Source organism: Musa acuminata, chromosome BXJ1-9 (genome assembly GCF_036884655.1).
Source record: "Musa acuminata AAA Group cultivar baxijiao chromosome BXJ1-9, Cavendish_Baxijiao_AAA, whole genome shotgun sequence".
Taxonomy (NCBI): Eukaryota; Viridiplantae; Streptophyta; class Magnoliopsida; order Zingiberales; family Musaceae; genus Musa; species Musa acuminata.
In genome coordinates, this window is record NC_088335.1 from 4,892,571 (window position 1) to 4,914,127 (window position 21,557).

Here is a 21,557-nt window from a genome sequence, read left to right on the forward strand (position 1 = left end):
GCATCTGACACTGGTATTGGCGTGGTGGGAAGGACCGAACTGCCGTAGGGTATAGGCGCGCCTCGATCGTCGTCCTCCTCTTTTTCGGCCAAGCATGTTGGGTCGGACGACGATGAAATCGTTGTCTGAGAGCGGATGACGTCGGCGCATGTCGCGTCGACATTATTGTCTTCTTTGGGTAGAGTGTCGTTCATGGCTGACGTCGTAGCGCGTCATGTCGTCATTATTACCCTCATCAAAAATTGCATCAAGGTCACTGATGTGACCTTCCAAAAAGAGATTGTGAGCTCTCGCAGAACTGTGTAACATTTACTTCATTTGCGCATGAGATCCCATTAAATGCAGCAGAATTATTTACAGAACAAGTGCCAATGCTGTCGTCTTCTGCTGCTTCTCTTGGCTCAAGATCAAACACAGAAGGAACACATGAATCCATAGTATACCTATCTGGCATCCTCAGTGTGTGTGCCCGAGCTACTCGAGGGTTAGGAAAACCTGTGTGGCACCTGCAGTAACTCCCATGGAGCTAAGCATAGTTTTCGGTGCTTCGTTGAAAAGCTACCGGTTAGCATGGACCACACTGCATGCATAGTTCAAATCCATAGTCTCAGAAAAGGTAGGCGTGATGAAGCGCACTAATTGAAGTTGTTTTGATTGTCGTGGATCTTCTTCAGACATGGAGGGTCACCATGCTGGTGCAGCAAAGGTGTCCAAGAGCAGTGATGTCGAAAGAAGCCTAGAGCTCTCTTGTAGGCCTGTAGCTCATCGAGTTCCATCGTCGGAAGGAGCTCCAGAAGGTACGCACTATTTTGACGATGGCATGAGCTCATCATATTCCATGAAGCACGTCCATGTCTCGGCGCTGAAAGTATGGTGTGATGGACATGGCAGTCGGCATGCTGCCTGTCGCTGAGGGTTGGGCATCGAGGACGCGTAAAGAAGGTAGTCGACTGTGGATCACAGTGAGTTAAGTCCTCGGTGTCGTGTGTCAGGACAAAGAAAGGATGAGGAGGAACAAACAGCTCGGAGTTAGGTCAAGTTGGCTGAGGAAGAAGAAGCATTGGCTGTGTATTAGATTGAGTCTATAAAGAAAGGTGACAAGGGGAAGAACTGATCTCATGATATCGAGTTGTTCTTGCAACACCAAATAATCATCAAAGCTGTTTCAGATCCAGTGAAGCTAAATATAGAGAGAGATTCATGCCATTTCATGGGTGTTTATGTTTCTATGTTCTGAGACATCATATAATATTTGTCTTTGATTACTAGTAATAAACTCACATATGAAGCTTACGCCTATAATAACAATAATTATTTAAGATTATAAATCTCAATTATTTGATATCGATTTACATGAAACATTTATTGCATGAGATAGATAAAACTAAGAGTATTTAAATTCTTATTAATTATATTATATATTAAAGTCTTTTATTAGGTATTTATATACCTTTACTCATTATCATTTTACTACTTCTATCCAATATCGTATTAAACTAAATCCTCTCATTTCATCTAGTGAAATCTAAGAATTCACGAATGTTGTTTGCTATCGTTAGATTCGAAGGCGCATCATTTATTTGTCTTTGATTACTACGATCAACTCATACATGCATGAAACTTATAAGATGAATCAAAATCAAATTTGTTTTGATCTCATGGCAATATGGCATCTACTTCATGATATAATTGAGGCCACTTATGACATAGCAATATAGGAAATTTTTTAGCAGGTGTTTTACATGGCGATCACAATGTTAGTTCTTAATGCTATTTTTTTTGTTTATTATGTTTTTATCTTCAACAAATTTGATGATCATGTTGCTATAAGAACAAAAAATGAGTATTTTTCTTTAAATACCGATCATAAATGATTAGTCCTCTACTATATATATATATATATATATATATATATATATATATATGTTGACTTAAACATACTATGATCTTTGATAATGAATCTACTATATACGTGATTGTCACGTGAGATCCAAATTACCATCCAGTCATCTTCTTATTCATTATGATAATAAAAATAATCATAATTTTTATTTTTATCCATTATAATAAAAAAAGTAATTCATCATTTATAACAGATAAGACAAATTATAAGTTTTTTTTTTTTTGCATTCGAGAAGACATCATAAATTTTATTTCTCTTCAATATATAAAGATATATCATGAATAAGGAAAGAGGGAATGATCATTTCACCTTAGATCAATCTTGAATTCAGATAATCCTACGTATAAGGGTTTGGACCATGTCGAGTTGACCAAGATGTCAATAATATTTTTCTCTAACAATCTTAAAAAATTATATTAAATTTAAATTTATTACTTTTGTAGGCAAACATTATTTAGATCAAAAGATATAGTTACGTTGACATACACTAAGCAAAATAATTTAGATCTTATTACCCCCAAAAATAATGCACATATTCAAATCATTTTACCATCGACATGAACTGAAAATTATTTCTCTATCAAATGTTGATACAAAAAAAATAATAATATAAATTTGCAAATGTAGTGCCCGAAAAGCCATCATTCAGCATCTAATTTTATATAGTACTGTGAAATCGACATGCACAAAGTACCTCATCATTCTTGTAGGTCACACAAGCCTCAACTTGACCTTCTCTAGGAAGAATCAATGAGGCGTGAGGCTCAACGCCTTCTTAGAAGTCAAACTAATAATTAATGCTAGCTTTTCCTTGGGAGACAAACAAGTACCAACTTACTTGTAGGCGGCAGAATCCCATGATCCGAGCCGCATGTCTAATCCTATCTTATCCTTCTTTCCTCGATTATTAATTTTGTATTTGAAATCATATATTGTGCTAAAATCGATGTGGTCCTCTCCTTTAATTTCAATGATTTTTTTACATATCTATCCTTCTCGGAGATATCAAGATCATTCATGTGTATTCTTTACATTAGCATTCATCTAGAAAATTTAGGTAAATCAAGGTTAATAATCATTAACATTAACTATTTTGAATTTTAAAAAAATATACAAAAATATGATGATACTTAAAATACTTGCACTATGCTTATAATCATAATGAGTTTTTTCTTTTCTGATAAATGGTAGACGATGAACATGAGTGTTGATCTCGGGATCTATAGTATTTAATAGATAAACAAAATAGCACCTTCAAATAATAATTGAATGTGTGTTCGGATGGAGATAGATTAACTAAATACATAATCGATAGACTAATATATTAAGCGTACATAATTTATCGAATAAAATTAAAAACCTTCGGTTAAGTTTGACATATCATTATTAGATTAATATTTTATTAAATACAATTTTAAATTATTATCATAATATACCATCATCAAATTAATACTTTTAACTAATAGCCAAATGATATTAGCGACAAAGATGAACTCTACATATTTATATATATTATAATGCTATATATATATATGATATAATATTTTAATTTTGTTTTATAAACCATGGTTCCTTCTCCACCATCCTCACTCATCATATTCCAAGAAGCTATATGACAAAAACATGCCCAATGAGTAAAATAGAAGCTACAAATGCCCCCACATGCCTTTGTTTCCTTCCTTCCCCACATGGAATATTGGAGGAGGGCACAAACTTGCAACCCTAAATGGGCAATGGGGCATTAATTTTTGAGAGCTTAGCTGATGCACAGAAACCATGGCCACTCGAAATCCGGATTCTTGTTTCAATGGTTGGCATGCATGTTGGTGTTTTGGAGATTGTGTTGTTGGTAGCAAAGAACCCCACACACACATACACACACTCTCTCTCTCTCTCTTGGACCACTTGTAAATGTAGAAGAGGCTTTTCAATCATTTTATATTTTTATTTTTAATATATCTTTGAGATGGATAATATAAATAATTCTTAAGACTATTTTTTTTCTTCTATTTTAGGATTATTAAGAAGTTTTCCTTCTTTTCTAGTGCACCTTTTTTTTCTTTCAGATATATATGAATTCCTTTTATCCAAAATGAATATTTTTATTTAATTTATCAAAAGAATATTAGGGTGTCATTCCAAGTTGACATTCAGTAATTTCATCTTCATCTCTCTCTCTCTCTCTCTCTCTCTCTCTATTTTCTTTATTTAGTCCTATTATATTTTTGGCCCAATTTTTTTTCTTTTATTTTTACATGTTTTTCTTTTTTTAGTCCATCTACCTAATTCACTACCCCTCTTAAGTTGCATTGACCATATTAAATGTATAAAGAAACAGTCATTCATAGTTCTATAACTTATCAAGAGATGTCTGTCTTAACTGAGTTTAATCTAACTTATTATCCATTGGCCAACCATAAGCCTTTCAATTACTCAGCTCAATAACTTATATGACTCATTCAATGATGGTGTCATGCAGCTTCAGGTCAACCACATGTCAATTGGATCATGAGCTGAGGTGGCCTAACCCAACCATGGTCAAACTCTCTCTCTCTCTCCTCTGTGGATAAGCTCCACATACTGTTCATAATTTGGTAAACTTAGCATATATGTGATTTTTGTATTTCTCTCTCTCTCTCTCTCTCTCTCTCTCTCTATATATATATATATATATATATATATAATATGCATCAAACATCATGATTTATCGATTGTTCTCTCATCCCTTATATGGTCTGTATTTATCCATATTATTTATATTTTAATATAATAAATAATTTAAAAAATATTATAGAATATAAGAATATTAAATTTATGAGACAGCATTGGTTGATCCAACAAAAGATCTAATGAATCGAAACTTGAATGGTGGAAAAAGCAACAAATACTGTGAAGTGGAAAGCAAAGCTTTCGGCTTTGGGATGAAAAAGAAAGAGAGGAAGAAGAAGAAGAAGAAGAAGAAGATCAAATCTAGTTAGATTGACCCCCCGAAATCCAACAGCTTAACTCGTTCCTTCCTAATATAGTAATATTATCTCCCTTTCCGTACTATATCTCTCTTCTTCTCACAGGGAGACACACACCCACACGGCGCCGGAGAGGGAGATGGGTGGGGTGACTTCCTCGGTGGCGGCGAAGCTGGCCTTCTTCCCGCCGTCGCCGCCGTCGTACGAGGTGGTGACGGAGCCGGAGTCAGGGGTGGTGCGACTCAGCTGCTTCCCCCACCGCGAGAACGTGGAGGTGCTCCGCCTCCCCACCCGCCGCGGCACGGAGATCGTCGCCCTGTACGTCCGCAACCCCTTGGCGGCCTCTACCCTCCTCTACTCCCACGGCAACGCCGCGGATCTCGGCCAGATGTACGAGCTCTTCGTCGAGCTCAGCATCCACCTCCGCGTCAACCTTTTGGGGTACCTCCTCCCTTCTCTCTTTCGCTTTTGGTGTTGAAAGATCAGATTCTGATGGTTGGAGAAAAATCTATGCTTCTGAATCGTAGCCAAAAAAACAAAAAAAGGGTTCTTTGATGCAGTTCTGAAATCCTCGAGTCAATTTCACATTAATTTGCTTCTTTTTGGAGTAGATCACACTCTCAGATGAGTTCGATGTGATGCCCTTCTCCTATTTGTGCTCTAATTTAAGTGATAAGTTAGATTTCCTCCGGATTTGGGTCTATCGAGACTTACCTTTCAAGCTCAAGATTGGTACGAGAAAAGCAATTTCTGTTGACTTTGATCAGTATATCTCATTTGCGGATACAAGCAATCTGATGATTAGAAGGTTGTTTTCATGTCCAAAAATCTGATTCGTTGGTCATATTAGAAGAGATATGTTCTGTTTTGTTAAATGTGTGAGTAGCATGATATTGTTTATCTATTGACTACAAATCTAACTTTAGAATAATAGCATCACGAAAGGAATGATCTTATGCGTGCCATAAATTAACAAGTCTCTGGCCTTTGACGTTGATGACATATCTTAAAATCCAAACAAACCAAGAAATCACATATTTGGTTATCTGTCATTTAAATGCTTCCACAGTGCCTTCATTGCATGAATAGTGTGGATCTGCCCCTACATTCATGTCTTCGTATTAAAATCGTTCACTGTCCAAATTATTGATTTTGGATATGGTTCCTTCATTATCCAAATCAAGGTGTCAAATTTTGGTTTGGTATCGATACGGTACACTTGCATACCAATCATTACGAGTTTATTAGGGGAAGGAGGCAGAGGCAGAGGAGGAGGAGGAGAACGAGAAGAAGATGAAGAGGTGGATGCAGGGGCGGCTAAGGAAGAGTTGATGTAGGGGGAGGAGGAGGATGATACAGCAGTGAAGTATATCGAGGAGAGAAAAGCAAATAAAAAAAGACAATCATAACGACTATCATTATATTATAAAGAAAAAACTTTCCATATGTTAACTTATAACCTAGTAAGCCCGATACAGTGAGCTTACCTAATTAGCTTTGTTTTGAACCAGACCGAACAAAGTTTCATAGTTCACTTATCAGTAAATACAAAGTCTTAAATAATGATCCATATTACCATCTAATTAATTGACAAGCACACTACCTAGTACATCATATATGAGTTAATCTTGTTGGGATAAGCTTATATATGAGTTGACCTCAAAACAATGTTCTTCTACTAACACTGGTGAGCTGAGCAGCTTATTATCAGCTGATGTCCCTCTGAGTTCTATTATTGAGCTGCATTAAATTTGTTGGACTGACATTGAAATCTTTATTGATCTGTAAGATATATCAAACCATGAACCTTTCTGTTCTGCAAAGCAAACCTGACTCATCTTTATGATCATACAGTCACTTTCAGTTTTTGCGAAACCTGAGGTAAGAAACTCTGTTTTCAGGTTTGCAGACGTATGTTCATCAACATTTGTCCTTGTCATTCTAAGTTCTTTATGATAAGTAAAATGCTACTAAATAACTAAACAGTTGTCGGTATTGCTTAATACCAACATTTATAATCTACTCCAGTTGCTTTATTTTTTAGTGCTGGCTTTTAACTCATAACTCTTTTCCCTAACTTGGCTGAAGCTTTCATATGCTTGCAGGTATGACTATTCTGGATATGGGCAATCATCCGGAAAGGTTTATATGCTCATCTCTCTACCTCTGCTTGATGACTTTTTTTTTTTTTTTTGCTTTAATAGGTACAGGGTAACTGAACAGATTTGTCATATTTGTAGCCAAGTGAGCAAAACACATATGCCGATATAGAGGCTGCTTATAAGTGCCTTGTCGAGATCTACAGTGCTAAGGAGGAAGAAATTGTCCTCTATGGTCAGTCTGTCGGAAGTGGACCGACGGTGAATTTGGCTGCCCGACTACCTCACTTAAGAGCTGTCATATTGCATAGCCCTATACTCTCCGGTTTAAGAGTGATGTATCCCGTAAAACACACATATTGGTTTGACATCTACAAGGTTAAATTTCATGCAATTGCTTATGTTCCTTGTTTTTTATGGTTCAATTGTGTATCTTAAATTTTTTACTTTCATTTTGTCCAGAATATTGACAAAATATCATCGGTCAATTGTCCTGTGCTGGTAATTCATGTGAGTATATCTCTCTTACATTCTATTCTGAATATAATGTAAATGAATATAATATAAAATGTACATGAGAAATTTCCATCCTGAAAGGAACTTGTATTACTACTGACAGAAAAATACTTAAATACTTAATTGAGCTACTCCTTGAATTATGATGACATGATAAATTTTATGTTTGCATCTTCGAGGAATGTTATATGATATCTGCATCATTGCAAGTTGGATTTGTAGCTTCAGAGCTATTCATGGGTGCATAAACAATGACCTGTATGCAATTTCCGAGTTAGAAGTTCTCCAATTTTTCATGTCATAATTATTTCTAAATGTAATTACAGGCACTTACTAATACTTATTTCGATCTGCAGGGAACATCAGATGAAGTTGTGGACTTCTCTCATGGCACAAAGCTTTGGGAATTATGTAATAAGAAGTATGAACCGCTTTGGCTCAAAGGAGGAAAGCATTGTGACTTGGAGCTTTTTCCTGAGTACATCAAACACCTCAAGAAGTTTATATCTGCGGTCGAGAAATCGCCTTCTCAGAGGAGCACCTGGAGAAGAAATGCAGATCAATTTGAGCTATCGAGGATGAGCACCAGCCGCTTGGAGCCATCAAGGATGAGCTTTGGTCGGAGAGAAAGATCTAAGCCAAGCACTGCAAAGTCTAAAAGCAAGGATCAGACGTCTCCCAATGTGGAAAAGCAGGAGAAGATGAAGATATCATTTGACAAAACAGAGAAGTCCAGGAGAAGTCTGGATTGCTTCAGACTTTCCGGGAAGCACGTCGCCGATCAACCGGATAGAGGACGTCGGAGTGTCGACAGATTGGATAGGATATGGGCCGGTTGAAGTCTTAATTTGTTTGTGGAATCCATACATGGGCTTGATTGTGTTGGGAGAAGTATCTGTACATTTATTTGTGCTTACCAATCATGTAATCTGTTTGTGGATGTTTATATGGCAATGAGTGGATGCTGAAAAGGAAGCCTAGATGACAAGTGATTGATGCTCTTGGCTTATAATTTAGCAACATTTTTATTCTTGATGTTTAAGCAGCTTTAACAGGGTGGAATAAGTGTAGTTGTTCATGTGGTGTGTATGTAATTTGTTCCTGTGGCAATTGACAAGAATATTTGGGAATGAAGCTAATTCTCCTACAATTGCAGTTAATTTGTTCCATTGATTTTTTTCATGAGGAGATAACTCCTTCTGCCTCTTTCATTGAGAAATATTAATGTCTCCGGGGAGAAGGATGCTTATAGTAAGACATGGAGATGTACAATGCCATAGAAATATGCAGGTCTATGTCATGGTACTCTGCTAATGCAACATTAGTGATCTATAGGACTTTGAGTAGATTTGTAGTTTGTTTAATCTGAACATTCTGCGTTTGCTACAAAGGTATTTTTCTATCCATTTGAGCAGATTATGCTTCACTTTTCCTTCATATATTTAATTGTTCCATGAACAACTATCAAAGGGATATATTGTGATGGATGTTATCAAATTGAAAATTATGGCTGCTTGCATCCATCAGTTGTCATCTACTTCAGATGAAAATTAGACATTTCAAAATCTGTTCAGTATCATCATAAAGAAAAAGAGTTTATGTTAACAAAATGGAGAAACTTTATGCTTGTACTGTACATTATTACAAAAATAAAAAAAAAACAGATAACAAAATTTTATGGATATAAAAGATGCTGCAACACAGCAAGACTTGGTGAACAACACAACATTCAATAATTTACTGGAAAGGTCAATTTAAGTAACAAATTTGAAGATTCTTGCCATGTCAAGAATCAGCTACCATATCATATAAGAAAGGTTTCAGCACAGATGTATGTCAGAGATAAAGAGGCTAACTAACACAGCACACTTGTCCCAATTTAGCACCATGATCACATTAAAGTCATGATAATTATCAATCTGGAAGCTAATAATTGATGCCAATTATTATTGCTAGACATGCTAGACATGCCTTAAGCATCACAGTATGAATGTAGGCATGCTTCAATATCCAAAATAAGCTAAAATATAATTGATGGTTGAAATGTATTCTTAAGGATTTAGCACTTTTTCATTTGGAACAAACCAACAAGACTGCTTTTATATATGTCAGATTGAGTTCTTGATAATGCAAAGTTAATATACTTTCAAATCCATTCAAAAGTCAAGCTTATACATGATAATGAGAGGAAGTTCAACATATGACCCCCTATCTTATTGCCAGCATAAAATGGCAAGATAACATCATTCTGAGAGAAACCAAAGCATTAGCAAACTAAGTTTGCCAGTGAATCAAGCAGTTCAAACAGTAACAAAAATTACATAAGTGAATCCTTCTGTTTTGCTTGAGCCAGCAGCTCTCCTCTGAGTTGCTTAATCTCCATTTCCCTCTCCAATCTCTCATTCTGAAAGAATGGAAGTGAATCAAAACCACAAAATCATATCAGAGGCATAACTTAATCAAAGAAAATAATAAGATTTTCTAAAGGCTATAATTGTTGCACATCATAGAGCATTTGTTCCATATAGTCAGTCATATTCCCTTATCCAGTTTACATTACTTTTATGACCAGAAAGTCCCTAAGTTATGACAAAAAGAACCTAAGATTGGTTATTTATATGTTGGCTAAGAAAGAATGCATAGTCCAGCCTGATACAACATCCAAAATAGAAGATCATTACCACCCATCTCCTTGGAGATCAATATGAGTCTGGGCAGACCACTGGCAGTGAAAGACAAGTGACAGGAGGAGCAAAAGGAAAAAGATAAGAAAATGAAAATGTGGCAGGGGAACTTTTAAACCTTGATAATGTTTATTCCAACTCCTTTACTCTGCAGATCACAACTGATAGGTTTGTTCCTTTTTCTAAGTTGCATCTTTTACAAATTGTTTAACTTCATTGTTGTCAAAAGCTCAATATTTCAAAAGGATAATTTTTCACTTAATTAACTATATTGGAGCAATAAAAAAAATTATACAGGATGCAAACTGGTACATTCATCATAAAAAAAAATATGTTTTTTTCAAAAGGTATTTCAGGGAATATGATAAATAAATGATGGTGATATTAAAAAATATTTTAAGAATTATAAGAAATAAAGGGAGTCTTTCCGATAATATAAAAAAGAATTACCTATCAGAAAAAAAAGAAGTTTTTTTTTTCTGATAGGTAATTCTTTTTTATATTTGAATTAAAAAAGTATATATATATATATATATATATATATATATATATATATTTGAATCCTACTATGATATTCAAGTGTTCCTGATATCCTTAATTTATTTTTGACTTATTATAATATTTTAAATAATATTATAGTATTTTTTATTATCAAAGTACTAAAACTACCATAAAACTATTAAAAAATAATATAAAGTGACATCATATTTTAGGTTTTACATAGGTTTGATTAATGTTATGAGTTCATTTATATAATTTATAACTTTATAGTATTTTTGTTGTTGTGACCAAGATATTAGAACTGTAACAAACCAAAAATACTCTAACATACATGAACAATATAATCTTTTTTTGAGGAACAATTAAAATATTTTTAAATTAAAAATAAGAAATAAAGGGCGGCTTTTGGATAATATAAAAAAGAATTACCTATAAAAAAATTAAAAAGAAGTATATATTTTTTTTAATTTCGGGAATTCATATTTAGCGCCCCAAATCAGCAACATTTGGCGGAGTGGAAACGGAAAACATTTTCGATCATGTTAACAAATGATTAAGATCAACCACACGCAATAGCGTCAAATTTTGGCTTGGCCGCAACAATCGATGGAACAAAAAAACAAAAAACAAAAAGAACCGCAACGCTTTTTGCATCGGATTTTCTTAGGGCTAATAAACCGGGGGCAGACTTACCTCGCTTCGTCCGGGACCTGTCGGAAGCCGAAAGGGGCGGGCGATGATGGATTTCCGTTGAGCCGCCGCTGTCGCTTCGGATCCACGCTGCCCCCCTCCTCCTCTTCCGCATTATCGCATCGAGATCTACATCAGCGCCGCCGCCGACGGCGCCACTACCATGAGCGGTTGCCCCTCGCGGTGCCACGCCTCGGATCTCGCCGGCAGATCCGCCCTCAAATATCCAAATGGACGCTACCTCTCGCCCAGCTGTGGTCATCGACAATGGCACCGGGTATTTCCTTGTGCAATTGCGTGCTTCTAGTGTAAATCGACTGCTACTTTGATTCCTGGTTGCGTAAAAGTCGTGAATTATAGTCAAAATTAGTTGATGAGTTGACGACAAAGCAAGGGATCATTTTGGAGGAGACCTCGAGGATGTAGATTGAGATGTTGAATTCCTTTTTCGTCACTTGTGGATGCATCTTTAGGTTCATAAGTTGAGGGTTGTGAATTTGGTGTCGATCAGAAAGGGATTGTGCTCTTGAAATGATCCGAAGGTGAAGTGTGTGGAATATCGAGGTTGGAGTGATACGTGAGAGGGCATGGAATACGTGGTCGACTGCAGATACCAGATGGCCATAAAAAGCGGGGTTAATTGTTAGACCGATGCTATGGCTGTGGTACTTTGCTAGTGTGTAACAGGGTTTTGTTGATGCTTCTCGGCATGTGTTCCTTTATCTGTTGCGTGTTACATTAATGGGGATGTGGGTTCTGGAAATTAGTAATACGTTTTCTGATATGATGCCTTAACTTGCTTTGAAGTAAAATTGACAGCATCAAATGATGCTTTATTGTTCAAACACAAAGGCTGTTGTGAAAGAGGGAATGCCAAAGGTTCAACAGATGAAGAGAATAAGGAAAACGATATGTGAATGGTCCAGAAAATTTAAACTGTATTGTTTTGGACTAAGTGAATTATGCCATCAGTACTAGGAATAGCTCATCAGTTTTTTAAGGACATTTCAAAGGTACATTGGTTAAAGTGGATATATTACTTTCACAGGAAACTAAACGATCGAATTTTTTAGAACTAGCAAGATTTTCCAGTTTTCAGTGATTGTTTAGTTGCTTCGTCAAAGGATTATAGAGGATGGTCAAGTTACTCCTTACCGAACTGAGAGAACAAAATTCGAGACACAGAAACAATCTCTTCAAGGATAAGTATAATTAACTCTTCCATACTTCACAGGCGGGAGCCATGCTGATTCATCCTTTGGCAAAGGATTATCAAGGTCATTATGATGATCTTTTGCAGAGAGATGGGTTGAATATCATATTGTGATTTTTTTATTTAAATTTGGTTTGTTTGGTTCTTTTATATGAATATGACCCTTGTTGCTGAATAGTTGATGAGATTTGATAATAATCTTCCATTAGATTGCAGTCATGTTTGAAATAGTTCTAACTTCTAACTACATATCTGCTTACATGATGACCTGAAGCTTTTCCATTATTAGGTATACAAAAATGGGATTTGCTGGCAATGTCGAACCTTCGTTCATCATCCCAACCATAGTTGCTGTCAATGAATCTTTTTCGAATCAACCAAAGAGTTCTAGTAAGGGAAATTGGCTCACACAGCATACTGCAGGTGTAGTGGCGGACCTTGACTTTTTAATTGGAGAAGAAGCCTTAACATGTTCTCGCTCTAGTAATATGTACAGTCTTAGTTACCCCATCCATCATGGTCAGGTATGATAGTGGCAAGATATACAGGTCCATTTAATTTTATTTTTTTGTGGATTTTTTTGAGCATATAGTGCCAATTTTGCAGGTGGAAAATTGGGATACGATGGAAAGATTTTGGCAACGATGTATCTTTGATTATTTACGTTGTGACCCTGAAGATCACTATTTTCTTCTAACGGAGAGCCCACTTACTGCTCCTGAAACCCGTGAATATACAGGAGAAATCATGTTTGAGACCTTTAATATTCCTGGATTGTATATAGCAGTCCAACCAGTTCTAGCCCTTGCTGCTGGTTACACTACTTCAAAGGTACTTTCAGCTACCTTTTTAGGACATTTTTTATTTTTAAGGTGGCACATGTGTTAAGTTACACCTAGTTTTTGTTATGTAGATTAACACCTAGATTGCATTTTGATCTTGAGTTGAAGAAATTACTTGGTTCAGATAAATATACACCATTCTTGCTTTTTAATTTTATATGAAATGACATGCATTTCTTTTATGATTTGGAATCTAGGATAATTCCTGCCTTGAACTTTTAGTTACTTGTTTTGTGATTGATTCTAAGATATGAAAACTTGAGCCATTTATAGTATGACAAAGATTTGGTAGTAAGTTATTGCGAGTGTTTTGTAGGATTGCTTCTTTTGGCGCATAAGATTGTACAATGAATAGCATCTAGGTCTCATGCTGTGCCCCTTTCAAATATTATAATAGACATGAATTTGTTCTCTCTAATGAATGTGTTTTTGTTGTAGTTACTAGTTACGGTGTAAGTCGAGAAACTTGAATGTGATCTGGACTCATTTTTTTGGGCTAGGTGTTGTTCGAGATAAAATCATTTGAAATTTTGGATCCAAGTCTGGCTTCAACAATTGTATACCAGATCCCATCTAGACCAACATTGTTACTTTGTACTTTGAATAAAAAGTAAAAATTTGTATGCTATTTATATAGTTTTTGGTTTGCTTTAAGTGATTTCATTAGTTAGTGAAAGATTAGAATTAGTTTCTTTAAGGTTTTACAGTTCTTATAATATAAATAAGATGGAATGTTTCCATGACTTTTTGAAGCAACAATAAAAAAAGAAAATAATGGAAGAATGATGACTGCTTTCTTCAGTATTTGGTTCAAGGCAAGTTTTCAAGGTGCATGGGACCCCATCAAGATGGTATTATTCTAGTCCATTTCTATTTTCTCTTGTTTTAACTTTTTGTTGTTTATTTGTTGTTCTTGGCATAAATAAAAAGATTCTGTTTCTTTATTGTCACATCCTTGATTTTTTTTTTCCATAGGATTACAACATATTTTCATAGGTACATCAAGAGCCAAATAAATAAATATTACTTTATTAATAAGCATAAATTATAAATATTTATTATAATTTATTTATTCATGAAAATAAAAGTAAAAAATAGCCATAGGCTTTATTGAGAAACATAGTGATGTCAACTTTGAAATAAAATCCAACTGGCTCTACCTAGCGGTAGAGGAAGGTCTACTCTCTATTAAAATCCGGTCTAGTGCTATTAGGAGGTTGTTTAGAAAACATAAAACAAAACGAAGAAATTTTAGTAACGCTGAGTAGGAACCCTTATAAGTCAATTGTAAAATAAATACATATCCAAAAGTTAATCATCCTACTAGCGTATATCAAATACAACAAGATGAAGGAGGAGGCCCATAGAACAAGATTTAATATCCATCCCGGGACCATCAATATGTATCGAGATTTGCATCAAAGTTATTAGTGGCGTGGTATGAAGTGAGATATAGCAGAGCTTGTGTCTAAAATCTAAATGTCTGGTTTGCCACAAGTGAAGATAGAATATCAAGTACCTGTGGGAAGATTGCAAAAGATTCTAATTCCAGTATGGAAATGGGAGTAGGTCTCTATGGATATTGTGATAGGATTATCCAAGACTACAGAAGGATATGATGAAATTTGAGTAATAGTGGACATGCTCACTAAATCTGCTCACTTTCTTCCTATTAACAAGAAGTATTCCTTAGATAAACTAGCAAGTTTATACATTAAGAAGATCATTCGATATCATGGGGAGCTAATTAGTATTATTTTTAATGGAGATCCAAGGTTCATCTCCATGTTTTGAGGAAGTCTGTAGAAATCCTTAGTTACACAATTAAAGTTTAGTATAACTTTTCACCTCCAAACGGATGGTCAATATGAGAGGACAATACAAACTCTTGAAGGCCTCTTATGTGCCTTGGACTTTGGTGGAAGTTGGGATATACTTGCACCTAATTGAGTTTGCTTACAACAATAGCCACCACTCTAGTATACAGATGACCCAATTTGAAGTTCTGTATGAGAGAAAGTGTAGGTCACTTGTGTACTAGGATGAGGTGGGAGAACAGAAGCTTTTGAGACCTACGATGATTCAAAGAGATGCTGATAATGTTCGAACTATATGTGTAATACCTCGATTAATTCTATATCGAAAGTGGATAAGACTAAGATAGACTTATAAGAGTATGATGAGTGTACTATTATCGACTTCAGCTTAAGTATTTTGTCTAGTGGTTTGTGTTCAATGAAGTTGACAAGTCAGTTAACTTATTAGGCATGGGTTATAACATTTGGTAACAGAGTCAACCTAGTATTCGAACATGGTAAGGGGGCTCGAGTAGGAAAGGACTGTCAGTCGATGGAGTCAGAGGAGTCATCACGACATAGAGCCACCATTGTGTTACGTCTCACATGCATTATGCTAGAGTTTGATCTAGGCTATGCTTGGCCTTGATGAGGACATCAAGCCCTTAAGTGGGGGAGTTTGTGATACCCTAATTAGTCTTACATCGGAAGTGAACAAGACTAACATAGACCCATAAGGGTCTATTGTGTGTACTACTATCAACTTTAGGCTTTAAGCCCTTAAGTTGGGGAGTTTGTATTCTACATCCACTAGTCCCGCCTTCACATCTATCTATCTTGCTTTTACTCTGATGATGTTTATAAGTTTGTACTTTGCATTCTCTGCCATCTAAAACTGAATTTCTCATTGTAGTTCTTTGAGATTGTATATAGTCTTATGGTTCATATTAACCAGTCTTATAATTTGCCTTATATAGTTTATGTTGACCAGTACAATTTTCAGTGTGAAATGACAGGTGTTGTAGTTGATGTTGGAGATGGTGCTACACATGTTGTTCCAGTTGCAGATGGTTATGTGATAGGCAGTAGTATCAGATCAATACCTATAGCGGGCAAGAATGTTACCCAGTTCATTCAGCAGCTTATGAAGGTAAAAGTAAATGAATTTACACCTATTCTTTTTAAGTAATCCAACATATTCTAAGTAATTTAGTTCTGCATTACATTTTGGGCAAAGAAATTTGTAACCATTTGATGGATCATAAATAAAAGGGTTTTGATAAATTTTTTAGCATAGAACTTGTTGAAATGAGACATCTGTTTACATTTTATATGTTCTTAAATTCATCAATTCTCTCTTCAAGATTTGCTTTTCTTCTCATATTATGTTTTCATTTTCTTGACTTTCTTGTTGTCATAGGCATGCATCAACTGATTAACATCATAAAAATATGTCTCTTATGACCTGTTTGGCTCAGATAGACAGGCATGACCTATTTTATTAGGTAACTATCAAATGTCCCAAGAGGGAAGGATAGAAGCCAAGAGGTCCTACGTGTGCAGACTTCTGGAGATGCAGAGACCAGCGGTTTTAAACAAATTTGGGACCATGTCTTTGGGTGGATCTCGAGAAGCAGTCTTCATGTGACAAAGTTTTTGGTGCTGAATAGACTCTCACCTCCAGTAGTAATACCTATTACTGTTTGTTATGCTGACTTAACCTTTGGCCTTTTGATTTCTTCAATTTTAAATAGTGTTATGACTCTCTCTGATTTATTGGGGGTGGGTTGGTATGTCTGAGTTCCACCTAAGCTGAATGATGGCATCATTCGAAGGTGCTAATAATGTCTTGATAAGGGCCATACACCATGAAAGATAAGCTTGAAAAAATTTGCCCATGTTGAATCTTTAACGGTCATCAAGGACTGAAACTTGTAGGTAGGTCAAGGAAACTTAATTATGTTATTCACATCAACTGTAAATTTTTTGTTTTCAGAATCTTCGTGTCTTAAGCATAAGTATCCATTTTTCAACTTCAATGAGGTGTGGCTATTGTTTTAGCTAGAACCACTTGGATTTTGATTTTGCAAAAATGCTTGGCATGAATTTGGACACTGTTTTAAGAAGCACACATTGTGGCATATGTCCTGGTATTCACGATTAGCTATTATCATTCCTATAGGAGAGGGGTGAGCATATACCACCAGAAGATTCTTTTGAAGTGGCAAGGAAGATTAAAGAAGCATATTGCTACACGTGTTCAGACATTGTAAAGGTAATTTGCTTTCTATTTATTAGTTAATACATGATTTGAACTCAGGAAGGGGAAATATTGGCTTTTGATGCTTCGTGTAAATTTTTCTTAATGCTGTATCAACTCTCTTTATGAATACCGCTTTGTGGATGATTAAACTTCTGTTTACACATTTCTTGTGTTTTAAGGAAATTACTATAATTAAAAGACTTCATTTGGACATTGTCTGCTGCATGTAGATATGTTCATCATGATTAGAATGTTTCTTGGGTAAAATGATCATTAATTTACACAAGATCTTAGAGCATAAAAGATGTGCATTAACTCCATAGAGATGATCCAGTAAAAATAAATCCACTCATAAGTGGCCATTTTAAGTATATATTTAACTACTTTATGGGATTTAATTGTCAGTAAAATCATGTTATTGGATTTCTTATCAATTTAAATGCAACATGCTTATGTGATGTGGGAGCTCAATAGTGTTCTATGATTTTCTCATTCTTAAACTTCGTGTGAGATATCTAGTTAACTGCTATGAATTATGCGGCAATAGATTTAGCAATAAGAACTTCTAATAATTGTTAGCTGTTATATTTTCAATGACTAATTATTTTATTTTATGATATCAGGAATTCAATAGGCATGACAAAGAGCCTGGTAAATATACAAAGCAATGGGTTGGTACTAAACCAAAGACTGGGGTGCGATACTCTTGTGATATTGGATATGAGCGTTTTCTTGGTCCTGAGGTATAAATCCTATCTTGCCACTTCAATTGATTTTGGCTTTCAGACAAATTCTTATCATGAATAGTTATGACAAAAATTGTCATAATATGTCCATATCATGCAGATTGTCTTTTGATATAGCAATTTGTAATATGAAATCCTCACAAGATTTATTTCAACTGTTGTAGAGGTATTGATTAAATTGCTCTTTCATGAAATGCTATGAACCAAATCTTTTTACAAGTGATTTAAACTGATTTTTGGATTATCATAGTATCAAAGCAGGTAATTTTTTCAAATTATTTCTTCTCTGTCTTGTTTCCTTCAAATTGCTAACCTTGTTATGGTATCAGTGTTAGAATTTCTTGAAATAATCTTTGATTTGGAATCTGGAAATAGTAGATAACTACCTTGATGTATTAGATGCGATGAAGCTTGGTTTTTACCATGGTCGCTCCAGAAAGATATGAGCTACAAATATATACACTGACATTGCAGAATACCATGTTACACTTTTTCTTTATCAAGGGCTGTGGTAGAGGCTTGTGTCATAACTTTTAACTTTCTCGTGATCACTAAGCAAGCTATTTGATAAGATAGTATTTTATTATTTAGTTTCTCCGCTAACTTTGTAGATGCTACATCCAACTGGTATCATCATTAATGATGCGCAAACATATTTATGCTGTACACTTCATCAGACCTGAATAAATTCTTGCGTTTCTAATCACCTTCTACCAGTTTTTGTCCACAGATGACTTAATGGATGTATTTTTTTCCATCTCAGGCGTTTCATGTGTCTTAATTTCTCCATAGCCAAATGTCTAATTTTTTTGGGCTTTAGTCTTTCCTTTTGAAGTCTTTTTGGAGCCCATTTGTGCTATTATCTGCTGGCCATTTTGGCTGGAAAGGATTTTGTGGCTATGGGGTTGACCTTCTGTTTGCTGTCATCTGGCTTAGTTTGGTCAAACTGCATTGCAAAATTTTAAATTTGACATTAATTTTCAAAGCTTATGGACAATTTGAATAATGTGTTTTTGTGGTAATAGTCCTACTGATAATGAGCAGTTGTTTTGTATGTGTTGCTAAAGTTACTCCATGGACTTCTAATTTTTTGAACCTTTTACTATTTTCAATACAATTTTGGAGTTTGTATGATATGTTCACTTCTTTTTCACTAATAAAGCAGGACTGCATTCACAACATCCTGTTGTTTGTTCATTACCGTTGTTTGTATTTACATCTTAAGCATATGTTGTTATTGCTGTTTGTTTCAAAAATTGGTTTGTTATATGTGCAGATTTTCTTCCATCCTGAGATATACAATAGTGATTTTACCACTCCTTTACCTGCCGTTGTTGACAAATGCATTCAATTATCACCAATTGACACCAGAAGGGCTCTATATAAGGCAAGTGTTCAAATATTGTGGCTTCACAATTGAACTTTCCAGTTTCTAGTCATCATACATTCATGTTACTGTCTCAGAATATAGTGTTATCTGGGGGATCAACCATGTTTAAGGACTTCCATAGAAGACTGCAACGAGATTTGAAAAGGATAGTGGATGCACGGATTGTCACATCTGAAGCCCAATTCAAAGATGTAAAAGTAAGTAGTCTAATAAAATTCAATCTTCTTCGGCTACTTGTATAGGGTGCTAATTTTTTGTTGTTTGGACTCTAGGCTCAACCCATTGAAGTTAATGTTGTCAGCCATCCTATTCAGAGATATGCAGTTTGGTTTGGAGGTTCTGTGCTTGCATCAACTTCTGAATTTTATGGGGTAATTCTGAACTCGACTTAATGCATGCAATTATCTAACTAGCTAAAATAGGAGAATAAAAGCGCTCATTTAAGTGAGTAAAAGTGTCAAACTCTATATTATGTTTATCAAGTGATTTATAATCTTTGCATTGTATGTATGACAAAGCATTGGTTTCAGTAGATATTCAAGTCCAGATACACTTTTAATCCATTGGGTCGACCATGATTTGTAGAACTCAAGTATGATTTACTTTAGGTTTCATATCTGTAAATTTTTAGGATCTTTATGAACTAGAATGTGATTTTCTTTAGAACTAAAGTATGATTTACTTTAGTTCAGAATGATCCTAAAAATTCTGAACTAAAGTACGACTTGTAGAACTAAAGCAGATATTCAAGTTATCCGTATGACATATATGTATGATCTCAAACAACAGAAGCCCAAATTTACTAGATCCTAAAAATTGATACAAGATCCTAAAAATTGATACAATCTTACCACCATATCAGCTCATTCAGAATGATTCTTTGGGACCTCAAACATTTATAAGAATAGATCAGAAGGTACACTGTCTTTTAGTTAATACTCGAAGACATTTGTAATTGTAATCTTTTTTTTTACGTCACTGTGAATGTTTTCCTTGCATTGTGGATTTAAATTGGATGCTTCCCTTTTTCATGTAGGCTTGCCACACAAAAGCAGAATACGAGGAATATGGAGCTAGCATATGCCGAACGAATCCTGTCTTCAAAGGAATGTACTGAAATCAAAGGATTGAATGCCAGCATAAACAAAGTTCATAATCTTTTATGAAGCCACAAACGGGCAAAAATCATTCCCAATCTGTACATTTGAGAGGCAACCAGAGGGGATTTTCAAGTTGTATATTAGATGTGTCATTGCCTCAGGTATGAATTACCATAGCAGTGATCTCTGAATACCCTGTTTGTGTTTTTTGTTTGGGTTATTCAGCACATATTCCTGTAAACTTCTATGGGATTATTCAGAACAAAGATGATATCACACCAACTCTCTCTAAGATGTCATATACTCTGTCCAAGCAAATGAACTGCCATGGTTGTGTTAATATTTCAACTGCACCAAATTATTTACTTTTAGAGAAATAACAAACTTGAGCAGAAGCATACTTCTTTGATGTTATCGGTGCAAATGCCATTGGTTCATAATTGCTTTAAGGAACAGGCAAATTAATTGTGGAATTGTGACAGTCGAAGCAGGTTTAAATGAGACAAAATCTGTGGGATTATTAACTGTTTTTGTTGGATTTACGTTTTCCAATACATGGCCAAATTTGGTTGGACTCAAGATGAGCAATGCAAGTTGGCACCTCAGCGGTACGAAGTTGAGAGAAAGTTTTTGGCCTCTAACGTACATTTCAGCAGTGTTTGAATCGTGGAAGTAAGTAATATTTTGCTTCGATCCTCAAATCAGTTCGATTGACTAATTAAATTCCCTTCAATGCTTTATATGTTATTAAAGATATTTATTTTTTAAAATATACTTCTAAATATTTTTTAAAAGATGAAAGAAAAATTTATATATGTCAACGTATTTCTTCTTCTCTAGTTGTTGTC

The 21,557-nt window shown here is 35.1% G+C and overlaps 2 protein-coding genes and 1 long non-coding RNA gene across 3 annotated transcripts; 2 read left to right on the plus strand and 1 right to left on the minus strand.

Annotated features, from left to right (window-relative positions):
- Positions 1 to 4,724: 4,724 nt before the first annotated feature.
- Positions 4,725 to 8,618, plus strand: LOC135592646 (uncharacterized). Its single transcript, XM_065082224.1, has 6 exons — positions 4,725 to 4,876; positions 4,975 to 5,310; positions 6,975 to 7,011; positions 7,110 to 7,346; positions 7,431 to 7,478; positions 7,841 to 8,618. The coding sequence occupies exons 2-6, from the start codon at positions 5,009 to 5,011 to the stop codon at positions 8,321 to 8,323; spliced, it is 1,107 nt and encodes a 368-aa protein (XP_064938296.1). The 5' UTR covers positions 4,725 to 4,876; positions 4,975 to 5,008; the 3' UTR covers positions 8,324 to 8,618.
- Positions 8,619 to 9,609: 991 nt separating this feature from the next.
- Positions 9,610 to 11,502, minus strand: LOC135592648 (uncharacterized). Its single transcript, XR_010479172.1, has 2 exons — positions 11,363 to 11,502; positions 9,610 to 9,888 (listed from the first exon to the last, which is right to left on the minus strand). It is a non-coding gene; the product is annotated as an uncharacterized LOC135592648 (long non-coding RNA).
- Positions 11,344 to 21,008, plus strand: LOC135592647 (actin-related protein 3-like). The gene is made up of 10 exons (XM_065082225.1): positions 11,344 to 11,636; positions 12,862 to 13,096; positions 13,179 to 13,403; positions 16,214 to 16,360; positions 17,393 to 17,485; positions 18,097 to 18,216; positions 19,496 to 19,606; positions 19,684 to 19,806; positions 19,882 to 19,980; positions 20,646 to 21,008. Exons 1-10 carry the CDS (start codon positions 11,590 to 11,592, stop codon positions 20,724 to 20,726), a joined length of 1,281 nt encoding a protein of 426 aa, XP_064938297.1. The 5' UTR covers positions 11,344 to 11,589; the 3' UTR covers positions 20,727 to 21,008.
- Positions 21,009 to 21,557: the final 549 nt, after the last annotated feature.

Coding starts and splice junctions, on each gene's coding strand:
- LOC135592646 (XM_065082224.1), top strand. CDS start 5,009: ATGGGTGGGGTGACTTCCTCGGTGGCGGCGAAGCTGGCCTTCTTCCCG. Junction 5,311..6,974: donor CTCCGCGTCAACCTTTTGGG/GTACCTCCTCCC, acceptor ATATGCTTGCAG/GTATGACTATTCTGGATATG. Junction 7,479..7,840: donor GTCCTGTGCTGGTAATTCAT/GTGAGTATATCT, acceptor TTCGATCTGCAG/GGAACATCAGATGAAGTTGT.
- LOC135592647 (XM_065082225.1), top strand. CDS start 11,590: ATGGACGCTACCTCTCGCCCAGCTGTGGTCATCGACAATGGCACCGG. Junction 13,097..13,178: donor ACCCCATCCATCATGGTCAG/GTATGATAGTGG, acceptor CCAATTTTGCAG/GTGGAAAATTGGGATACGAT. Junction 16,361..17,392: donor TCATTCAGCAGCTTATGAAG/GTAAAAGTAAAT, acceptor TCATTCCTATAG/GAGAGGGGTGAGCATATACC.